General features: G+C 40.5%; 1 protein-coding gene across 5 annotated transcripts in view; it reads left to right on the top strand.

Annotated features, from left to right (window-relative positions):
• Positions 1-22,079, top strand: part of LOC138758958 (protein unc-13 homolog A) — a 290,629-nt gene that overhangs the window by 142,723 nt on the left and 125,827 nt on the right. For all 5 annotated transcript variants that reach the window (XM_069928638.1, XM_069928637.1, XM_069928635.1 and 2 more), the window contains 3 exons: positions 7,217-7,570; positions 10,325-10,418; positions 13,283-13,338. In XM_069928638.1, coding sequence (XP_069784739.1) covers positions 7,217-7,570; positions 10,325-10,418; positions 13,283-13,338 — 504 coding nt within the window. The remainder of the gene's footprint in view (positions 1-7,216; positions 7,571-10,324; positions 10,419-13,282; positions 13,339-22,079) is intronic.

The following is a 22,079-nucleotide window of genomic DNA, read 5'->3' as shown; positions in this document are numbered from 1 at the left end:
AGTATTCATCAATGTTGTAAAACACAAAACCTGGTGGTGCTGGAACCTTGAACAAACAAAGAATTGCTGGAGAAACTCAAGTGGGTCAGATTTTCCATGGGTAGAAACGGCCACCCGAAATTTGGGTCTGAACCATTTATCAACTATGTTGTGCACACCATTTATAATCATTTCAACTTAGTGAAGAGATCCAATGGCCATTGTGTCGCATTGTTTTGAGTTTAAAAGTTCCAGACCTATTTCACTAATTTTAAAAAAAACTTCCAGATGCTAAAAATCTTTAATAACTACCAAAAATGCTTGAAACACTCAGCAGGTCATGCAGGGTTTGTGGAAAGAGTTAGTATTTCAGGTTCAAAATCCTTTGTCAGTCTAATTAAGAATCTCTGACACCAACTCTGTTTCACTTTCCACAGATCATTTTCTGTTTATTTAGCGCAACACTATTACAGCGCTAGCAATCTGGGTGCGAATCTGACACTGTCTGTTAGGAGTTTGCATGTTCTCCCCATGTCTGTGTGGGTTTCCTCCAATAGCTCAGTGGTTAGAGTACTGGTCTTGTAAACCAAGGGTCGGAAGTTCTTTCCTCTCTGGGGCCTCGTTTCTGTGAGAAGCGCTTGATAAAGTGGTGACTGTCTATCTTCCTTTATGGAAGACAACATTAAAGAATTTCATATGTTGCATTCTAAGTGTGATATTACATGACAATAATGGAACCTTTACCCTTCAAAACATATAGGGTCGTAAGTTAATTTGGGTGTAATTGGACAGCATGGGTTTAAATTGCCAAAATTAGCTTCTACTGTGCTGTAAATTTTTTTAAAAATTAAAATGCTTTCTAAATTTCAGAATGCCCATTCAATCGGTAGACTTTAATATGGTCTTTTAATGTGATTTCTTGTAGTAAGAGAAACAAAAAAGAACTGCTATTTGGAACCCCCTGTGCTCTTTTGCTCTCAGCCAGGTCAGCAGTCACTTCTCGTAGTTCAGTCATTGTTTACTACTAGTGTATCTCTATTACATATACACTTTTCTGTTCTTTCCAATTAAAAGGTTACTATGTAGAAAACTGTATTCTGGTCTCTCATTATTTCAGCCTTTTCAGTGTTAATTCACACTTTTCTACTGACCTTCAATAAACTTTACTACCTGACAGTTCCAAGAACCTTTGTGGAGTTTGCACTTTCTCCCTGTGTACAAATTAGTTTTTGCTGGATGCAGCAGTTTCTCTCTGGTAGCTGAATTGGCCAATGTAAATTTTTTCCTTGGTGTAGTTAAGCGGCAAAAGAATCAAATGAGAATTCACTTGCATGTTGTTATGAGCCCAGAGAACCCATAAACCCAGCAATAATAGATATTCACCAAGACAAATGGTTACTTAAACAAAAGTTGCTTTTAATTATCTTTAAACTTGAAAACAGAATCACACTTTAACTTATCACTATTAACTTAACTAACCTAACAACCCCCTTCTAATTCTAAGTGCACTTGTATGTAATGTGTGTATAAGTTCAGAAAAGTTCTTTGATTCACAGTCCAATCTCACTTCTCATTCCTCCAAGTTCACTGGTTGCAGGCAATTTTTATACATTTATGAAGTTCACCAGGCTTTGGTGCTTGAAAGGTAAATGATTACTGCTCAGGAAGGTTCTTGTCGGTTGTCAGAGAGAGATTTGTTGTACGCTGACACCCACAAGTGATTCCTTTTTAAATCAGCCACTTCAGTGTCTTGCCGAAGAAACTTGCCCCATCAGGGTTTTCCAGATGATAACCTCTTTCTTTCAGGTCACCACAGTGTTCCTTTTTGTTTCTCTTAATTCAAGTGTAACATTGAGCAGCCAGTCCTCTCCTCTAGTATGAACCACAAGGGCTTTGACCAGGCTTAACTTAACACTCACAACTCATCTTGCAAATGGGGTTTTTCCACAAGTTTTCCAGCTTGTCCTGTTCCAGTCCCAGCTGCTGCTGCTGACTGTAAAACCACAGAACTGTATTCTCTCTCTCTCTCTCTCTCTCTCTCTGAGAAAAGCCTGTTTGCAAAACCACATGACCCTCTTCGAACAGCAAGTTCCACTCCAGATAGCCTGTGGCTCCAAGTTCTTTTATCTGTTGCTTTTTTGTAAACAACAATTAGTAAAGTCTCTTGGACACTCTCCAAAGCTCTTACAAAGGCCATTGGAGCTGGCCTGTCAAGCATAAGCAGAGTTCCAGTATTTTAAATGAGGTCTTCGCTAGGATTCTCCTAAATAGAATAATACCTAGTGTCGCCGAGAATGTTCTCCCAGAATCACAGTGCGGCTTTCGCGCAAACAAAGGAACTACTGACATGGTCATTGCCCTCAGACAACTCCAAGAAAAGTGCAGAGAACAAAACAAAGTACTCTACATCACCTTTGTTGATCTCACCAAAGCCTTCGACACCGTGAGCAGGAAAGGGCTTTGGCAAATACTAGAGTGCATCGGATGCCCCCCAAAGTTCCTCAACATGGTTATCCAACTGCACGAAAACCAACAAGGTCGGGTCAGATACAGCAATGAGCTCTCTGAACCCTTCTCCATTAATAATGGCGTGAAGCAAGGCTGCGTTCTCACACCAACCTTCTTTTCAATCTTCTTCAGCATGATGCTGAACCAACCCATGAAAGACCTCAACAATGAAGACACTGTTTACATCCGGTACCACACGGATGGCAGTCTCTTCAATCTGAGGCGCCTGCAAGCTCACAGCAAGACACAAGAGCAACTTGTCCGTGAACTACTCTTTGCAGATGATGCCGCTTTAGTTGCCCATTCAGAGCCAGCTCTTCAGCGCTTGACGTCCTGTTTTGCGGAAACTGCCAAAATGTTTGGCCTGGAAGTCAGCCTGAAGAAAACTGAGGTCCTCCATCAGCCAGCTCCCCACCATGACTACCAGCCCCCCCACATCTCCATCAGGCACACAAAACTCAAAACAGTCAACCAGTTTACCTATCTCGGCTGGACCATTTCATCAGATGCAAGGATCGACAACGAGATAGACAACAGACTCGCCAAGGCAAATAGCGCCTTTGGAAGACTACACAAAAGAGTCTGGAAAAACAACCAACTGAAAAACCTCACAAAGATCAGCGTATACAGAGCCGTTGTCATACCCACACTCCTGTTCGGCTCCGAATCATGGGTCCTCTACCGGCATCACCTACGGCTCCTAGAACGATTCCACCACCGTTGTCTCCGCTCCATCCTCAACGATCATTGGAGCGACTTCATCCCTAACATCGAAGTACTCGAGATGGCAGAGGCTGACAGCATCGAATCCACGCTGCTGAAGATCCAACTGCGCTGGGTAGGTCACGTCTCCAGAATGGAGGACCGTCGCCTTCCCAAGATCGTGCTATATGGCGAGCTCTCCACTGGCCATCGTGTCAGAGGTGCACCAAAGAAGAGGTACAAGGACTGCCTAAAGAAATCTCTTGGTGCCTGCCACATTGACCACCGCCAGTGGGCTGATATCGCCTCCAACCGTGCATCTTGGCGCCTCACAGTTTGGCGGGCAGCAACCTCCTTTGAAGAAGACCGCAGAGCCCACCTCACTGACAAAAGACAAAGGTGGAAAAACCCAATACCCAACCCCAACCAACAAATTTTCCCCTGCAACCGTGTCTGCCTGTCCCACATCGGACTTGTCAGCCACAAACGAGCCTGCAGCTGACGTGGACATTTACCCCTCCATAGATTTTCGTCCGCGAAGCCAAGCCAAAGAAGAAAGAAGTATGTGACCTACACTAAAAAACCTGCCCCAATTTATCTCCCAAAAACATATCTATAATCTGCCACACCTGTGACAGTGAGGAGGTTGTAACACTATTAGAAAATAATGGAAAAGGACAGATACAATTGCTCCGAGAGCCATCTTCAATCTAATAGGCTGAACAATCTTCGGTGTCATTGTAAGCCAAGTCTTTTAAACAACAACTTCTCCTTTTGTCTCAGCCAACTAAATGGCACACCCGAAAAAGGGCTCAAGCCCAAAATGATGACTGCCGTTTCCTTTCCATGGATGCTGCAAGACCCGCTGAGTCCTTCCAGCACTTTTATGTATGTTATAGCTTGGTCTTGTTTGTTATGGTTCACAAACTTTCTAAATAACATGCACACAACTGAATGTGTATCCAGTACTTTGTAGAAAGGTTATTTTAATGAAGAGTTGTATGCATTATGAGTTCGGCAGTAAAATGAATGACCCTCATTGCAATTAATAGAAATGCCAATACAGGCACAGTTTATATGTTAGTTGCACAATTTTTTAACCATTAACTTGCTAGCCAAACTTCCCATTATGGATTATGATTGCAGTTTTATAACTATTCACAAAGGAAGGCTTGAGAGAAATTTAGTCAGTTCTACAGTGCTTTGGCAGTGTATGCAACATATGAAATGTGCTATTACAGCGGTGCACAGGTAGAATGGGACACGCCAAAGCCTGTTGTTGAGCCCTAATAGACCTAAATTCTTGTTAGGTCAGTGATTGAGATGTGCTCAGTTCAGTATTACAGTTAATGGGGTTTGATGTTGATCCTGCTTTCACTGACTTTGATCACTTGACCTGAAACTCATTGAAGTACTGTGACATTGCACTGTGGGCATTGCCATTTCACTTCTGGCATTCACCATTGATTCTTTCTGCATCATTGCCTTCCATTTATTTAGCAAAGATCTTCTTCCCCCAACACCTAGGATGCTGACTTTACATTAAAATAATCTTTCTACAAAGTACTGTAAACACATTCAGTTGTGTGCATTCTATCTTATAGCTGCGTTACTTTGGTGCCCACAGTAAGATTCTTCCTGGGTCAGATCACTTGTGGAATGACTTTTCCTAGTAACAGACTTGTGACTTGAGCTACAGGAGAAGCTGAAGCAGTGCAGCCCAGCTTTAACTGGTAATGCTTCTATGGCATTAAAATCATAGAGCTGAATTTTACTGGCTGGAACAGATGGTTCATAAGGGAGTTTTTGGCATTCAGCCATTTGAATGAAAGCCTGTCTGATGACAGGATCCAATCTTGCTGGGATTTCCATGTGCCTTTTTCAGTGGTTTCTTATGCAAATTGGCATGGAAAAATTCATAATGCTAGGAAACTGCCAGTCATTTCAAAGCTGGCATTGGGCTGCGAGGCTTTTGATCTCAGTGAGAACTGTAGGCTTGTAATTAGGATACAAAGGTGGAGATGAATTTTTTTTTTAAATTAGTGTTCCTTGGATTAATATTGATTACTTCTAAATATGTTTGTTTACCTTATTTTAATATTTTTAATATTTTAATTTTACTCCATTTTGGTAGTTAAATTACTGAGTGTCTAACACATTTGGAATCTGTAAAAATGTAGCTTTAATGAAATCCCCTCAAGGGATGCTTTCAGTCAAAAGTCTGACAGTTGTTAGGGTAGGGTTTCTGCACCATTCTAACATTCAAACCATTCCAGACAATTTATTGGAATGAGAGCTGGTGAGATAGGCTCTCCACATCCACCCCAATGAAATGTGAGCTTAGAAGGACTGCTGTCAACAATTCTAGCTGGTGGGCCATCAGAGATTTTGATTTTGGCTTTGTGTTGGATTATGAAAGTTAAATCTTTGTGGGCATTTGAAGTGGAAGTCGATTTTTGAAAGATTAGGGCATTGAGGACAATGGGGAAAATGGCACATGCCTCCTGGAAGAAGGGCTCAGGCCTGAAAAGTCGGCAATATATCTTTGTCTCATTTAGATGCTGAAAAGACCGGCTGAGTCTTGGTGTGTTTGCAACAATCACAACAGCTGCAGCCTATCATGCTTCACTCAGAAGAGATTAAGCCTTTTGCAGATCAGCCATGATTATATTGAACCGTGTAGCAGGATTGAGGAGCGGAGTGGCCACCTATTTTCTGACTTGCGTGGTAAAATGGTCTAAAATTTAAGAGTATGTAAGAGGATCATAGATCTTTATTGAAATTGTTCAGCTAGATCCTAACTCTCCTCTTCACTTCTCCCTTTAAGTAATTAATTTTACATGGATAGTTTTGTAAACATATCAAACATTTTAAAAGCTCTGGGATATGTAATCAAAATAAAATGTATCTTGAACTTGAAGCTATTTACCTAGAAGGTACTTGGGCTTTTGACTCTTATCTGGCTGCCATCATTTGTATTTCATTGTAAATAGAATGCCCAGCGGATCATTCAAATGTAGCACCATTTGATGTAAAAGTCAGTAAAACCCTTGACATTATAAACTCTTGATATTGTAGAAGTTAGTTCCTGTTAATTAAATTAAAACTTCTAAAATGGATTTTCAGGCAAGATGAGATCACCCATGATTTTATTGAATGGCAGGGAAACCTGAGGTAGCTTATAGCTTCTTCTGCTTGCACTAATCGTGAGGTTTTAATAATGCTTCAATCAGCAGTAATCATCAGATTTCTGCACTTTGAAATTGATGGAACTCAGTATAAAATTAATTGTTTCCGATTTTATTTTATTACTGTTTTGAATAAATACTATTACCTTGTGCAAAATACCCTTTGTTTATACACAAAGAGAAGAGATGAAATCCGAATCTTTTCCTACCAAACTCTTCTGCAATCTCCATTCTTACTAGAATGAATAAAATACAAAACATTCAGTCTTATGAGTATTGGTCCTTGGTTCCTCTGCAGTACTTGGAGTAACCACAGGAATAGGTTCCCTGAGCTGGAAAAAAGAGGACTTGGCAAATTGAAAATCACTGTATACTTGTGAGAAAATGTGCATTTGTTTTTTTCACCCCCCCCCCCCCCCCGCCCAAATGAATTCCCTTGGAAATTTCTTTAGAAACTTGGTGTGCAAATCTATTTTCATGGTGCTGATTTGGCAGCCCAGCAGAAGTGCTTCTTATCATTTGTGTCTTCGCAACATTATCTACCAGCAATGTGGGAGGCTGGTTAAATATGTGAATGTTTTAGGGATTTTATGCATTTTTACTGAAGTACTTTTCAAAGGTAGCACATTTGAAGATTGCCCAAAATTCATGTCTGCTTTCCTGTCGAAGCAATCAATAATAATTTGTATTCACGAGAAAAAAAACCTTATTCAATCTGTGCAGGACAAATTCATTATCAGAATTTATAATCTATGTTTTAAAATTATTCAGGATTATTGTCTCAAATTATTTTCTTTTTGAATTCAGAAGCCTATATCTTCCTCACTTTTTTATTGCAGCCCAAAAGGTAGCAGTAGATATGCTTCATCTGCAGAGCTGAGCCAAGGGAGCTCCCAGCTTAGTGAGGATTTTGATCAAGATAATGAGAGTCTGCAAGGCTCCGATTTGGATGACGAACGTGACGGCGACTCGTATCACTCCTGCCACAGCTCAGTAAGCTGTCAGAAAGAATCTTTGGACTGGGAGGATGAGGATAATGAGCCATTGGAGATGTATAGTGAAACTGAAGAGTTCCAGAAGGAAGAGGAGATTTATGAGGAGAAACCTGAAGAGGAAGAAATTGCTGTTCCAGATGATTATCCACCTGAAACTGAAAGACCCTTAGAGGAACCTGAAGTCAAACCACTGGAAATGTAAGGATTTTGAAATGTTTGTTAAAGCTAATGTGAATTTTGATTTTGATCAGTTACTGGTTGAGACTCAGTAAGAGATAATGCTACAACTGGCAACATAATTATAATTTGAAATGTTTAATTACATGAAACAATAGAAAATAGAGGCCTGCAGAATGTATTCTGCCTATTGAGTACTTCAGCAATATGGTTAACAAAATGAAGCCCTGCTCAATTCCCTTCAACTCATGTAGCAATAATTTAAAACACTAAGATATCACTATAACAGCATGTATTTGAAATAACTGCATATTAAGAGTCAAATATAGGATGTGAAATAGAACAAATCAATAATTACAGAGAAAAGTCATCTTGTTAATGAAGATGCTGAGGGAAAAATAATTCCTTGCTGTTGAATCAAATTAATTTTTGGCACAACTCATTTGGGAATCACTTGAGCACACAAAGGATGCAGCCAGTTCTTGATCAGATGGCTTTTGGAAAAAACCTGCCAAATATTTTCCAAACATAATTCTTTTTCAAAGCCATACAAAAGTATAATTTTTAATATACATCTTTTGAAACTTATGATTGAATATTTCACCATGTGTGCAAGAAAAGGCCTGGAAAATGATTTACAGTAAAGATTTAGTATAACAACAAAGTAATGAAAAGCTAAGAAGGCTTGAGATGTGCATTTCCCCTTGCTATTTCTGAACCTTAATCAAATCTCTTGGATTATATTCTTTAATCTGAAGACTAATGCACTTTTTCATTCCCTTGACTATCTTTTATAGTTTCCACCTCAGTTTATTACTTAGTTTTTAAAGTTACACCCAGAATATAGCCCAAATAAAGCTTGAATAACACTGAAGTGAAACTTGGTTCATTTGCCTCCTTTTCTGGGATCATTTGTTTTCATTTTTGACTTAGTTTTTTTTTTAAATTTTGTTGGTATAATTTTTGACAGCATATCAACTGAACAGTTTGGGCACATTGTAAAAATCTTCTCATTACTTCTTGACTTTGCAATGTGTTAAATCCTCATGGCTTGGTGCATCCCTCTCCATTTTGGAATGCTGCAGATATTTTAGTAGGTTGAATGTGCCATTCAATTCAACTTGCTACTCTCAGATTGTCAGAAGAAGTCAGGCAAGAGTAATAGGGATAATACCTGTATTGTTAAACGGGGTCTTTTTTTCTGAAAAATGTATTTGAATACACTACAGATGGTTCCAGCATTCTTCACTGGAATACAGTGACATAGCATTAGTTTTCAAGGACAGATGGCAGAGATTAAACAGGATGTTAATTAAAAATTTAAAATAATCTATGTGAATAAACATTCAGCAGATTTCAAAAGTTGCTGCAATCTCCATCAAAGATTCAATAGATAGAGTGCTACTCCAGGAAATGCAACCTCAAGTTGTAGAATTAAGTTCTGCCGTGAAAGCTAATCATATGTGTCCATGGATTGGAGAACTGAAAAATAACCAGGGTTCGTGCTGCTGTTGAGTACATTTCTGAAAATGATATGTAAGCATTGGGACTGGAATGAGCACTCCAAGTGACATTCATACTGAGAATACAAATTTATTGAGCATATGTAAGCCATGAACACTTGTCACTATTTGGTGGGGTGATAGCTGACCTGCTGCAAACATTTTTTCCTGCCCTGTACCTCAATTTCCTTATTATTCACAAATATATCACTCACTGTTCTAAAGCCAATGAACGACACAGCCTCCACAGCATTCCAGGGTAGAGAAATGAAGTTTTTTGGGTATTTTGTTTCAGCCATGTAGTAAACAACAGTGTTTTATTTCCTGGGCTGGGTATCTTGCTAGAAATTAATAAAAGGGAATTTGAAAATGTTTCCTCATTTTTTAATTTATATCAGGCAAATAGTCTGACAAAAAATAGTTTTAATAGTTGCAAGTCATTATCTGCAATTTAATTGTTTCTCATTTGCTAAGTGGCATAGTCCTGATTTTTGACACTCTAATCCCTTGATTTAGAATCCTCAGCCAGTGTGAAGACCCACCCCGTCTCTCCCTGTCAAACCCTCCAAGAAGTTTCTGCATTTCATTAAGATCACCTCCCATTATTTTAAACTATATTGCTGTGATTCTCAACTGTTTTTCATGCACTTACCAGCTTAGGCATTCCTGTGCTTCACCAAGGACCTCAAGGGAAAAGGGGATGGCTAATGATCTTGACCCCCTTCTTAGACCTCTTACAGGATTTTTCTTTTGATTTGGTGGGAAAATGTTTTGAGAATTTTCAATTTTTATCATCAAATTTACAGCCTTGTTTTGTATGTTACTTGTTTAATTTCTCAGTAATAAACCATGGCCCACCAATGGTCTGCAAACCACAGGTTAACAAATACTGTTTGAGAGAACAGGCCCAGCCTACTCACTCCATATGTATCATAACCACCAGCCCAGTCTGACTTGTCTTCATTTCAGTCCCTCTAAGGTACTTTTTAAGTGAGGAGACTGATTGTGATATTATCTCATTTACTGTCTGAATAAGTTCAAGGAGATTTGTTGATTCCACAAATGAAAATCGGCTCTTTGAGAATAAAAGGAAGACATTAGAGTCATTGAAAATAATACCACAGCAAAATGTCTAAAGATCTCATTAACAAATAAAGGTCTCTGGCACTCAGCATGTTTTTATTTCTTGAAGAGCTGATTGGGAAATCTTAACTAAGACTGCTTGATTTGTGTAAAATATTTTAATATCTTTGTTGTGCTTTTATGCCTTTAGTTACAGAATTGAGGAGGAAGTCCATCCTAATATGTCCAGGGCCAAAGCCAATTGGATTAGAGCTTTTAACAAAGTTCGTATGCAACTCCAAGAGGTAAGTCTACTTCCCCCCCCCCCACAAAGTGAGACAAACCTCAAAAATTAAATTGCAGATAATGACTTGCAACTATTAAAACTATTTTTTGTCAGACTATTTGTCTGATATAAATTAAAAAATGAGGAAACATTTTCAAATTCCCTTTTATTAATTTCTAGCAGGATACCAAGCCTGGGAAATAAAACACTGTTGTTGACTACATGGTTGAAACAAAATACCCAAAAAACTTCATGGTAATTCTGCATAAATATATTTTTTTTCAAACACAACATTTACATTCTTTGTTACAGAGATACACAGTTCAAACAAAGTTAACTCTGTCAAAACATTGACAAGCAATTCTCAGCTAAGGGCTTCATAATATACAATGTTCTTAGTTTTTCCACCTGGAGGATTTACGTCAAGACTTTTTGGTCTTCCAGCACATGAACATCTAACCTAGAGCTGCCCATGGGAAAACCAGACCTCTTCCAGTTGCAGTCTAACTACCTTCAACGTCTGATCTTCTTTGCCTGTCTATAGGCCTGAGCACTGATATGGGCGTATCGCTCCTGTTCTGTTTCCTGCTGCCTGCTCCTTGCATGTCTGAAAGCATCAACAATGAGACGAGACTGATGTTCCTCGGCTGGCTCTTGCCTTCTCCTTTGTCTAATTCTCTGGGCTTGCGAAGAGCTTCTTCCAATGTTGCTTCGCTTTTTTGGGCCCCATATTGAACTGGGATTGGCCACTTGTTTTTATTCTGAATGTACATTGATGCACAGCACTGTAATTAATTGAGATGTCCTTGGTGCAAGTTCATTTTTTTTTTTGGAACTTCATATGACCTTAAAAGTTAAATTCAATGTGGTTGTGACATTCAGCATCAAATGTTATCCCTTCTAAACCTCCGACATTTCTAGAGTGCTCCATATTGATTTGCATGGGGAACAGACAAAGAAACAGACATACATGCTCAAAGATCATGGCAATCAAAGCCATCATCTTCCTTCTCTTTATTTTTAATTTTTGACACCATAAATCACATTAGCCATGATATACACTTTTTCACACATATACAGTGACTTTTTCTCCCCCCCTCCCTCCTCCCAAGCCACCCCCCCACCCCCCCCTCTCACATTTTCCCTCTCCATGACAAATTTTGTTCCATACCTGCCAACTTTTTTGTGATGTCCATCTGAATCTGAACAATGCTGCTTCATAAACCCCACACTGTTGTGGCAGTAGATCACTTCCATTCGCTACTCTTGCTTCTCAGATACACTCACCTTGAAATGATCAGTCTCAAATTTAAGTGGAAAAACACACAAATGTCGGAGAAACTCAGCAGGTAACAGTGCCTTTAAATAGCAACGGTAAAGATACATCACCAAAGTTTCGGGCTTGAGCCCTTCATCAATGTGTGAGGGAACGTGAGAGATGTCCGAACAAAAGGGGGGAGGGGGGAAGGGGGTGGTGAGGGTGGGAGGTGATAGGTGGAGGGTGGTGGGGGAAGAACTTCAGGAAGGGGCATGAGTCTGGGCTCGGTGGAGAGAGAAAGGAAGTAGGAACTGGAATGACTAGTTAAAGTGGGGGGAGGGAGGAAAAAGGCAAGCTGATTAGTGGAATGCAGTCTGAAAATCATCTTTTTTTTGTGCCTGGCCAAGACAATAATTCTTAACCGAGATATCCTCCCCTCAGTAGTTTCAACTCCCTTCTCAACCTTTTTCTTTCCACTCACATACAACTTTAAGTACAGGTATCCTTTATCTGGAACCCTTGGGGGACAGTGTGTTCCAAATTTCGGATTTTTCCGTATTTCGGAAAGCCCTCCTGAATTTGCTGCCGTATCCACCCCCACCCCTTCCAATCACCCGGCCGCTTCCCCCGAGCGCCGGCCACCTCCCCCAAGCGCTGGTCCCTCGGCCGCCTCCACCAAGTATCAGCCGCCCGGCCGCCTCTCTCCCCACTTACCAGATTTTGGAGCTTTCCGGATTTTGGAGCTTTCCGGATTTTAGATGGTCCAGATAAAGGATTGTGTACCTATCCCATAGGTGCTCTATGATTAGTAAGGGATTGCTTAAAGTGGTAAATGAATGGAAAGAAAAAGTTTGAAAACCACTGTTTTAATCATACCTAATTGACTCATTCTGTGCACGGTTTCCTAACTCCAAAGGAAATGGACCAATGACAATTTTTCTTAAGCAAAATATTTGAGTAACCATTGGATCTCGAGCAGTGATTCTCAACCTTCCCTTCCCACTCACATACCACCTTAAGCAATCCCTTACTAATCACAGAGCACTTAAAGTGCTATGTGAGTGGAAAGAAAAAGGTTGAGAACCACTGGTTTAAAGTGATTAGAGCAGGGAGTTAAGAATGTAGCCCTATGGGGCTCTGGTATTGATGAAGATTGTAGAGGAGATGATCTTGCCAATCTTCACTCTGGTCTGGAGGTGAGGAAATTCATGATCCAATTACTTAGTGGGGTGTTGAATCCAAGGTTATGGAGTTTGCTGATCAGTTTTGAGGGGATGATGATGTTAAATGTCAAACTACAGTCAGTACAGAGCATTCTGATGAATGCATCTTTGCTGTCCATATGTCCCAGGGCTTGTGTAGAGCCAATGAGATGGCATCTACTGTAATCTGTTGCTACCATAGGCGAACTGGAATATATCCATATCACCATTTAGGCAGGAGCTGATATGCTTCAACAGCAGCCTTTCAAAATACTTCATTTCTATTGAAACAGATCAAAGTACACTGAAAAGTATAATTGAATTATACAGAAAATACTTTGCACTATGATTAATTAGAAAATTAGAGAAATATTATGGAAATAATATATGTAACATTTTCCAACTAATTTGTGTTTTCTGCAGGCACAACTTGGGGAAGGGGTTGGTGATCTTCCGAAGCCACTTTGGTTTAAAGGAGGGTAAGTACAATGTCATTATTCAGCAGACCTGTATTTTGTTGTACATCTGTTGTAAAATGCATAACACTGATAGTAAAAATATTTGTGCTGCTCTATACTTTTAATTTCTGTAAATTTCAATTACTAATGATTTTATTAATCTGTTTAAATAAGTTATGCAGGCTTTCCACTTCTAATGCTAGCATGAAACTGGGCTTGTGGACTAGCCAGACTACTTATCAATGAAAATTAAATATGGACACGTCCAGTAAACACCCAATCAGCAATAATGCATAGGTTGACAATTTACCCATTTGGTAATAGAAAGTTCTGTTGCGCATGTTATTTCTGCAAGAGCATCTGGAAAGCTTCAAAGAAAATGTAAACAATTATTATCAAAATGAGAGAAGTTTACTTCTATACCTAAAAAGAATTATCAATTCAGTATTGAGTAGTTTCTAAATTGAGTCTATAATCTGTAATCCTATTGCAAAAGATATATTAGTGCAGTAGTTAACTATGCAAATCTTATCATAGAAAGATCATTTACACACATTATGATTTCTAGTATAGAAATAATTAAATTTCACATTCTTCTTGAAGTTTATCTATCAGTCAGAATTAATAAGGACACTCTGGCTCTCAATTTTTAAATGTTGATAAAATGACTTAACAGAAGCTGAACTGCCAGAAAATATTTGCAGTGATTCTCATTTTGAAATTTTAAGCTGTTTATTGAGTACATTAGTACAGTTGTTCAGTAACAAATGGAATGAATGGGTAATGGCTACTCTGAAGTTCAAACAAAGGACCTTATTATCCAACTTGAGAGTTATAGGACAAGATAATGTCTTTTTTTAATAAAGAGCATAATTTTGTTAGTCTTGTTGGGATTTACTACTGAATATAAAAATCAGAAAGCTGGAAAAAATTTGAGGTTAGCGACTAAAACAAAGGAAAGTAGCCCAAAACACTTTCACATAGAGTCTGAAGGCTCCATTTTGCCTTTGATACATGCATAGTTGTTTAAAAATCAGATAGTAATGTTGCTAATCATTTTTGGAAATGTATAATAGCAAATGATGTAATTATTTTAAATAATGACATTAGAACAATGAAATAGGAGCAGGATTAGGCCATTGGTCACAAAGTTTTTTCAGAAGATGAAGTAGATGATTGATTGAGGTAGAGAAGTGGATGTTGTATGCATGGACTTTAACAAAGCTTATGACATGGTCACTCAGAATAAGCTGATCCAGAAGATTAAGGAACATGGAGAATTGGTAAATTGAATTCAAAATTGGCTTGACCGTGAAAACAATGTTGTATTGGAAGGCTGTTATTCTGACTGAAGGGCTGTGACCAGTTGTGTTCTGCAAGGATCAGTGCTGGGACCTGTTGTTTGTGATGTATGTAAATGATTTGAGTGAAAATGTAGGCGGGCTAATTAGTAAATTGACAGATGACACAAAAATTGAAAGAGTTGTGGATAATGAGGAAGGTTGTCAAAGGATTCAGCAAGATAAAGGCCAGTTGCAAATATGAATGTAAAAAATAATGAATGAAGTTCAGAAAAGTGTGAGAGGTTGAGTTTTTGGAGGTCAAATGTAAGTGGACAGTAAATGACAAAGAGATGAAGCAGCATTGATGTACATCGCTCATGTTATGGCAACACAAGTGAATAGGGTGGTGCTGAAGGCATACTGCATACAAGCCTTTTTGGTTGGGCATTAAGAACGAAAGTTAGGAAGTCGTATTGCAGCTGTATAAAACTTTGATGCACCCACATCTGGAGTATTGTGTTCAGTTTTGGTCACCTCATTATGGAAGGATGTGAAGGCTTTGGAGAGAATGTAGAAAGAAGAGATTCACCTGGATGTAGCCCAAATTAGAGATTATTAGCTATAAGGAGAGGTTGGCAAACAATTTATTTTCCTCTGGAGCTAAAGAGACTGAAGACAATCTGATCGAAGTATATTTTAGTTTATTTTATTTATATAGCACATTTTTAAAAATTCACATTGACCAAAGTGCTGTACAGATCATAAATTACATATGAAGCAGCTATTTAAAGTGCAGTACAAAACAGGTACCTGAGCTTTAGAATTGTACATACAACATGGTAGCAATCAACAATCACCTCAGAACGCTTGCGAGTAAAAATACAACTTCAACCTGGATTTAAAAGAGTTAAAGGAAGCGGCTGATTTAATGGAGGGAGAAATGTTTGGGGGTTGCAATAGCGAAGGTGCGATCTCCCCTGAGTATGTGATTTGAGCACAGAAACACCAAGTGCCCTAAAATGGCCAATCAGAGGGGTCTTGAAGTGGTGTAGGGCATTAGAAGATTGTTGATGTAGGAGGGGGTAGTCCGTTGATGGCTTTGTAAACAAACTGGAGAACTTTAAAATCTATTCTGAGCCATACTGCAGCCAGTGAAGGGAGGCCAGAGTAGGGGTGACATGGTTCCTCTTGGCTCCTGTCAGGACCCTTGCTGCAGCATTCAGCACAAATTGCAGACGGGATAATGAAGACTGAATAATTTCTGTATATAGAGTTAGAGTCATCTAAACGGGAGAAAATGAGGGCGTAGATGACTTTCTTGAGGTCCTTCAGTGACAGGAATGATTTGATTTTGGCAATAGTGTGGAGCTGGAAAAACCTAGATTTTACCTACTACATTGACTTGTGTGTCAAACTTGAAGGTGGAATTGAAAATCACATTAAAGGGATTTGACATTTGGTTTGATGAGGGTGGATGTTACCAAGAGTATTGGAGATACCTTTGGTGGAGTTTGGGGATGCTAAATGGGATTATCTCAGATCTTATATAAAGCTATGAGAGGCATAAATAGAGTATATAGACTTTTTCCCTTGGATGAAAATGTCAAATAGTAGAGGATATGGGTTTAAAGTGAGAGGGAGAAAGTTTAAAGGAGATCTATGAGACTTTTTTTACACAGAAACTGGTAAGTGCCTTGAACATGCCAGGACAAATGGTTGAAGCAGATACTATAGCAAAGCATTTAGATGGACACATGAATAGGCACAAAATGGAGGGAAACATGCAGGCAGATGGGATCATTTTAATTTGACATCATGGCTGGCATAGACTGCATGGACCACAAGGCCAGTTCCTGGAATGTGCCATGTTCACAAGATATAGTAGAAGAAGTAGGCCCCTCAACTCTGTTCTGACATTCTAATCATGAGCTGGACCATCCACCCACTCAGCTCCATTTCCCAGCTTTTTCCCTGTAACCCTTGATGACCTGACTAATCAAATAACTGTCAATCTCTGCCACTTCTACAGCCATCTGTGGCAACAAGTTCCACAGACTCATGACCCTCTGACTAAATACATTTTTCCACATCTAGTTTTTTTAAATGATGGTGTTTTATCATGAAATTATGCCCTTTTGTCCTAGTATCCCCTTCCATGGGAAACATGCTTGCTACATCTACTCTGTCCAGGCCTTTCAGCATTCAAAATGCCTCACCCCTCCCCCCCCCCCCACCCCAATCATCCTTCTGCACTCCTAACGAGTACAGTTCAAGAGCAGACAACTATTCCTCATCTACCAACCTTTTTATTCCTGGTATCATTCTATTAATCTCCTCTGAACCCTCTTTCCAACACCAGCATGTATTTTCTGAAATATGGTGCCCAACACTGTACACAGTACTCAAAGTGAGGCCTCACCAGTGCTTCAGAATCTCAAAATTACATTCTTCCTTTTGTATACTATCTCTATGAATGAATGCCAACATTGCATTTGCCTTCTTCACCAACTCAACCTGGAGGTGAACCTTTAGGGTATCCTGCACAAGGACTCCCAAGTCCCTTTGTGCCTCAGAATTTTCTCCCCATCTAAATAATATTCTGCCTGTCTATTTCTTCAACCAAAATGATTGACCGTACCCTTTCCAACATTGTATTTCATCTGCCACTTTGCTCATTCTCATGAATTATCCAAGACTCTCTGCAGCTTTTTGGTACCCTCAGTGCCAACTCCCCTACCACCTATTTTGGTATCATCTGCAAATTTAGACACAAAGCCATCTATTCCATAACGCAAATCATTTATATACAACGTAAAAAGAAGCGGCTCCAACATTGACGCCTGCAGAACACCACTGATCAATGGTAGCCAATCAGAATAAGATCCCTTTATTCCTACTGTCTGATTTCTGCTGACAAGCCAATGCTCTACCATGCTAGTATCCCTCTTGTAATTCCATGGGCTCTCATCTTGTTTAACAGCCTTATTTGTGGCGCCTTGTTGAAATCCTTTTGAAAGTCTCTGTCTCCTACATGTGATCGCTTTAAAAAATGCAATAGGTTTGTCAGGCATGATTTTCCTTTAAGGAAGCCATGCTGACTTGGTTTGTCCTTTTGACCCTGCTCAACAAGATCATAGGTGACCTTCTACCTCAACACTATTTTCCTGTCTTATCCCAATACCATCCAGAAACCTGGTGATCTTGGTTTTAAAAGCATTTTGTGATTGAACTTTCTCATTTCACTCCAGTGTGGTCTGGCCTCGGCCTGAGACAGATCCTAGTTTCAGCCAGGATAAACTTTCTCCATATCCCTCTGTTGATCTGGTTATGTCATTAAGTTGGCTCACCTCTAATTTTTATACTGTATGAAAGAGGGTCTTAGCTAACTAGATCTTTACACCTCATGATGGACCTGCCATTCTCTGAACCAATCAAAGAATCTTCATAGCACTCCCTCTATGACAAACATAACTTTTTTATGTTAGGAGATCAAATTATAACTCTACTCCAGATATGGTCTCCCCAAGGACCTATATAATTAGCTCAAGATATTATTTCTGTATTCAAATTCTTTGTCAACAGAGGCTGACATATAATTTGCCTTCTTAATTGCCTGGTACAACTTTATTTTAGCCTTTGAGCAACTTGTATGCGAAGGTGCCCAGATTTTCTGACCTTTCACCATTTAAAAAAATCCCAGCATTTTTATTGCTGGTTAACCTCATTTTTTTTTCACCACATTCCACTCCATTTGTGGGCCTTCTCATTGCCTGTGCTGCTAACTTTCCCTTTCTGTATCGTCTTGAAGCCTCTTTGTATTCGGCTCACTCCTCACATTCTCACTTGGTTTACTGCTGTCAGCAACCTTCGAAATGTTACATTTCATACCCTCAGCCACTTGCTTTGATGCAATTGTTAATTTTGGAGCCTAAGCATCAATCCCTGTGGTTTCTCTCTCGTCCCTCCTTCAAACTGAGAAGGACCAATTTATTCCATCTGTTCACCAACTCTTCATCGGTGTTTAAAAGAATACAAAGAAAAAAAAACTGCAGATGGTAGAAATCCAAAATAAAAACAGAAAATGGTGGAATACTCAGTACATCCATATATCCTCAGTAGACAAGCCCTCTGGTCTGTCCTGCCTGAACACAGCTGTAATATTTTCTCTGATGAGCAATTCCTCTCTCCCCTCCTCCCCTCACTTCATCTCTCTTCCCCCCTCCCCCCACCATTCTATCATGTCTCAAGCAACAGAAGCCCGGAAAATTAAGCTGTCAGTCCTGCCCCTCATGCACTAATGGCCACAGTGTCATAATTCCACATGCCAATCCATGATCTAAGCTCATCTGCCTTTCCTACAATACTCCTTGCATTGAAATAGATGCACTATAGAAAATTTCCATACATACAACCCATTGACTTCTAATGGTGCATGCAATTTTCACATCAACTTTTCCCTCCTCCACTCTATCTGCTCTGGCACTCCGGTTCCCACCCCCTGCAAATCTAGTTTAAACCCATTGGAGCAGCACAAGCAAACCTTACTGCAAGGATAATAATTATCTTCCAGTTCAGATGTAAACTGTCCTGTCAGAACAAATCTCACCTTCTCTGGAAAAGAGCCCAATGATCAAGAAACCTGAAGCCCTCCCTCCTGCATTATGTCTTTAGCCACATTTTAAGCTGCATCCTCCTCCTATTTCTAACCTCACTAGCACATTGGCATGGGTAGCAAACCTGAGATCACAACCCTGGAGGTCCTGTCCTTTAACCTAGCGCCTAACTCCCTGAACTCTCCTTGCAGGACCTCCTCACCTTTCCTACCCAGAGATATAGGGGAGAAGATGGGGGTTGGACGTGTGAAATAAAGGTAATACCTGGTGGGCTGAGTTCAAATGCCTTAACAGGCGCAGTTATCAGCACATGAAACTGCTTTGTCTATACAGGTACTCCCCGACTTGCGACTTGCGTCCATCCACACTTGCGACAGAAATTTTTTTTTAAATATATAAAGAAAAAATAGAAAATCTAAATGGATTATGTTGTATTTGACAAACTATAATGGGGATACAGTGCATGTAAGAATCAAAATGTGCATACTCACCTTGTTAGTTGGCATCCCAGGGTCCATAGGCGTGGGTGTGCCCATCTTGATTCCTGTGTGCATACACGAGTCTTCATTTGGCGCCTGTACGGTGGGTTCGTGTACTGGAGTTCAGCTAGCACATACGCGAGAGTTAAGCACCCTAACGATATTGAATTTGCACATTGAACACTCACGCATGCGCCAATCAAACTCCAATATGCAAATCCACCAAGCATCCGCCCCTGAAGACTCGCGCATGTGCACAGAAATCAAGATGGCTGCGCCCAGCCTACGGGCGCCGGGATGCTGACTAACAAGATGAGCATGGACCAGAATGTGGAAAGATTCACCAAGGTTGATCGACAAATTCAGGAAGCTTTAAGTTGTTAACATCAAGTCTATGATGAAATAAAGGATTTTGATTAAAAGGTTTGCTTTTAAGACTTCTGTATTCCACATGCATGGGAAAAATTATACTTCTATTTAGAGATCCGACCAATTCTTTGGTCCCAATTACAGTCGTAAGTCAAGGAGTACCTGTATAATGTTTTGTGTATGGTGAGGCTGTGCGGCATGTTTCCACCATTTTCTGTTTTTATCATGACCCACTGAGTATATTAGGCCCAGTTCCACATGCTCAGAATCTTCCTGTTTGGAACTTCTGAAAATCCAAATACAGTACATTTCCAATTATCCGTAAACCACTTTACAGAAATTCTCAGTTATCCAAAAAAATTTGACGGCGATATGACACAAGTTGATTTTTTTTTTACCCGCCGTGCTCAAATGGGACTCTGAAGCACTGTTAGTACCATTTTGAATCCAACAGAGCTCTCCTGTTCTCAAGGTAAGAATTGAACTTTATTTCATGGTTGAAAATTTTATTCTCGCTGTCTTACGCTGATGCTACAGGGCTGGGATCAGAGAGTGGACCTCAGGCTCCTGGGCAGGTTCAGCAGAGGGGAGGTGTCGGGGATCAGAGCAAGGACCTTGGGCTCCTGGGCAGGTTTGGCGAAAGCGGTGGGGAGGTGTCAGGACCAGTGACAACCAATTCAGTGTTCTGCTGCTTAAACTGGGCTGCTTAAAGCCATTTCTATGTGTGATAGTACAGACCTATCACCAATGTATATAGTTACAGTATCTAGAGTGTAATGACTGTGCTTACAGCGATTGGCTGAGAGCTAAGCTACGCCGACTGTCTGGGCCTTAAAGGGTTGTGTCCCTAGCCAGGTCGGATCATTCCGGACTGGTCGGCCACCTGTGAAGAGCTCCTGTCTTTTGCTAATAAAAGCCTTGGTTTGGATCAACAAGTCTTTGGTTCTTTCGATGAGCTCTACAATTTTATTAGCAAAAATAATTTTTTTTAAAAAGGGATGGAGCGTCTGACTCAGCCAGAAAAACTTGACATCGACCCACAGTCAGCTACAGCCTTCAAAGCCTTTAAGTTCTGGCTGTTGAACTTTGAAAACTTCCTAAGGCTCATTGAGGTGGAGGAGGATAACCAGCATCTAACAGCATTGCTGTCTATGGTGTCCTTGAGAGTCTACGAGAACATCCAGGATGAGACCACTTACACCTCAGCCATAAAGGTACTGAAAGAACTGTACGATCAACCAATGAACAAAGTTCATGCCCGGCTCGTGCTTGCGTCGAGGAAGCAACAGCCCGGCGAGTCCAGCAGAGCATATTTACAAGTAGTCAAGGACTGTAACTGTGTTGTCAAAACTGCTGCCGAGATCACAAACGATCTCGTCCGGGATGCCTATGTGGCCGGGCTCCAATCGAACGAAGTGAAGCTGCGCTTGCTCGAACAAGGGTAGAAAAACTAGAGGACGTGGTCCGGATTGCAATCACAATAGAGGATGCAGCCTTAAAGTCAAACGTTTTCTCTAGGGACTGGACCCCACGTTCTGATGTAGGTAGAGTGCCCTTCTACCCTACCACCCCCCGAGATACTGACGGCCTGTCAGCTGCTGCTACACTGCCCCCTGCAAACCCAAAATGTTATTTCTGCGGGAGGGACAAGCACAGCAGGTCCCAGTGCCCAGCAAGAAAAGTCAGGTGCCCGAAGTGCCTTAAAAACAGCCACTTTCCTGCAGTCTGTAGGTCTAAAATGGCCGCCGGCAAACACAGTGCCTCGTGTGAAGCCCAACCGCCACTATCCCATTCAAACTCTTCCCCAGAGCTCTCGTCCAATGAGAGCGAGGGCTCCCCAACATGGCAACGCCTGACGTCACGGAGATGCTGAACCCAGAAGGGGCAGCCCACCCTAGCAACCATGATGTTGACCCGCCTCTCGCCCCCATGCGGAACACTCGACCCGGCCTCGGTCCCGACTGTAGAGCCCACTATTGCCACGGCCACGACCACCCCCGGGGCCGACGCTGCCACCG

Source organism: Narcine bancroftii, chromosome 3 (assembly GCF_036971445.1).
Source record: "Narcine bancroftii isolate sNarBan1 chromosome 3, sNarBan1.hap1, whole genome shotgun sequence".
Taxonomy (NCBI): Eukaryota; Metazoa; Chordata; class Chondrichthyes; order Torpediniformes; family Narcinidae; genus Narcine; species Narcine bancroftii.
Note: the sequence above shows the minus strand (reverse complement) of the source record. Positions and strands in the feature narration are given on the sequence as shown.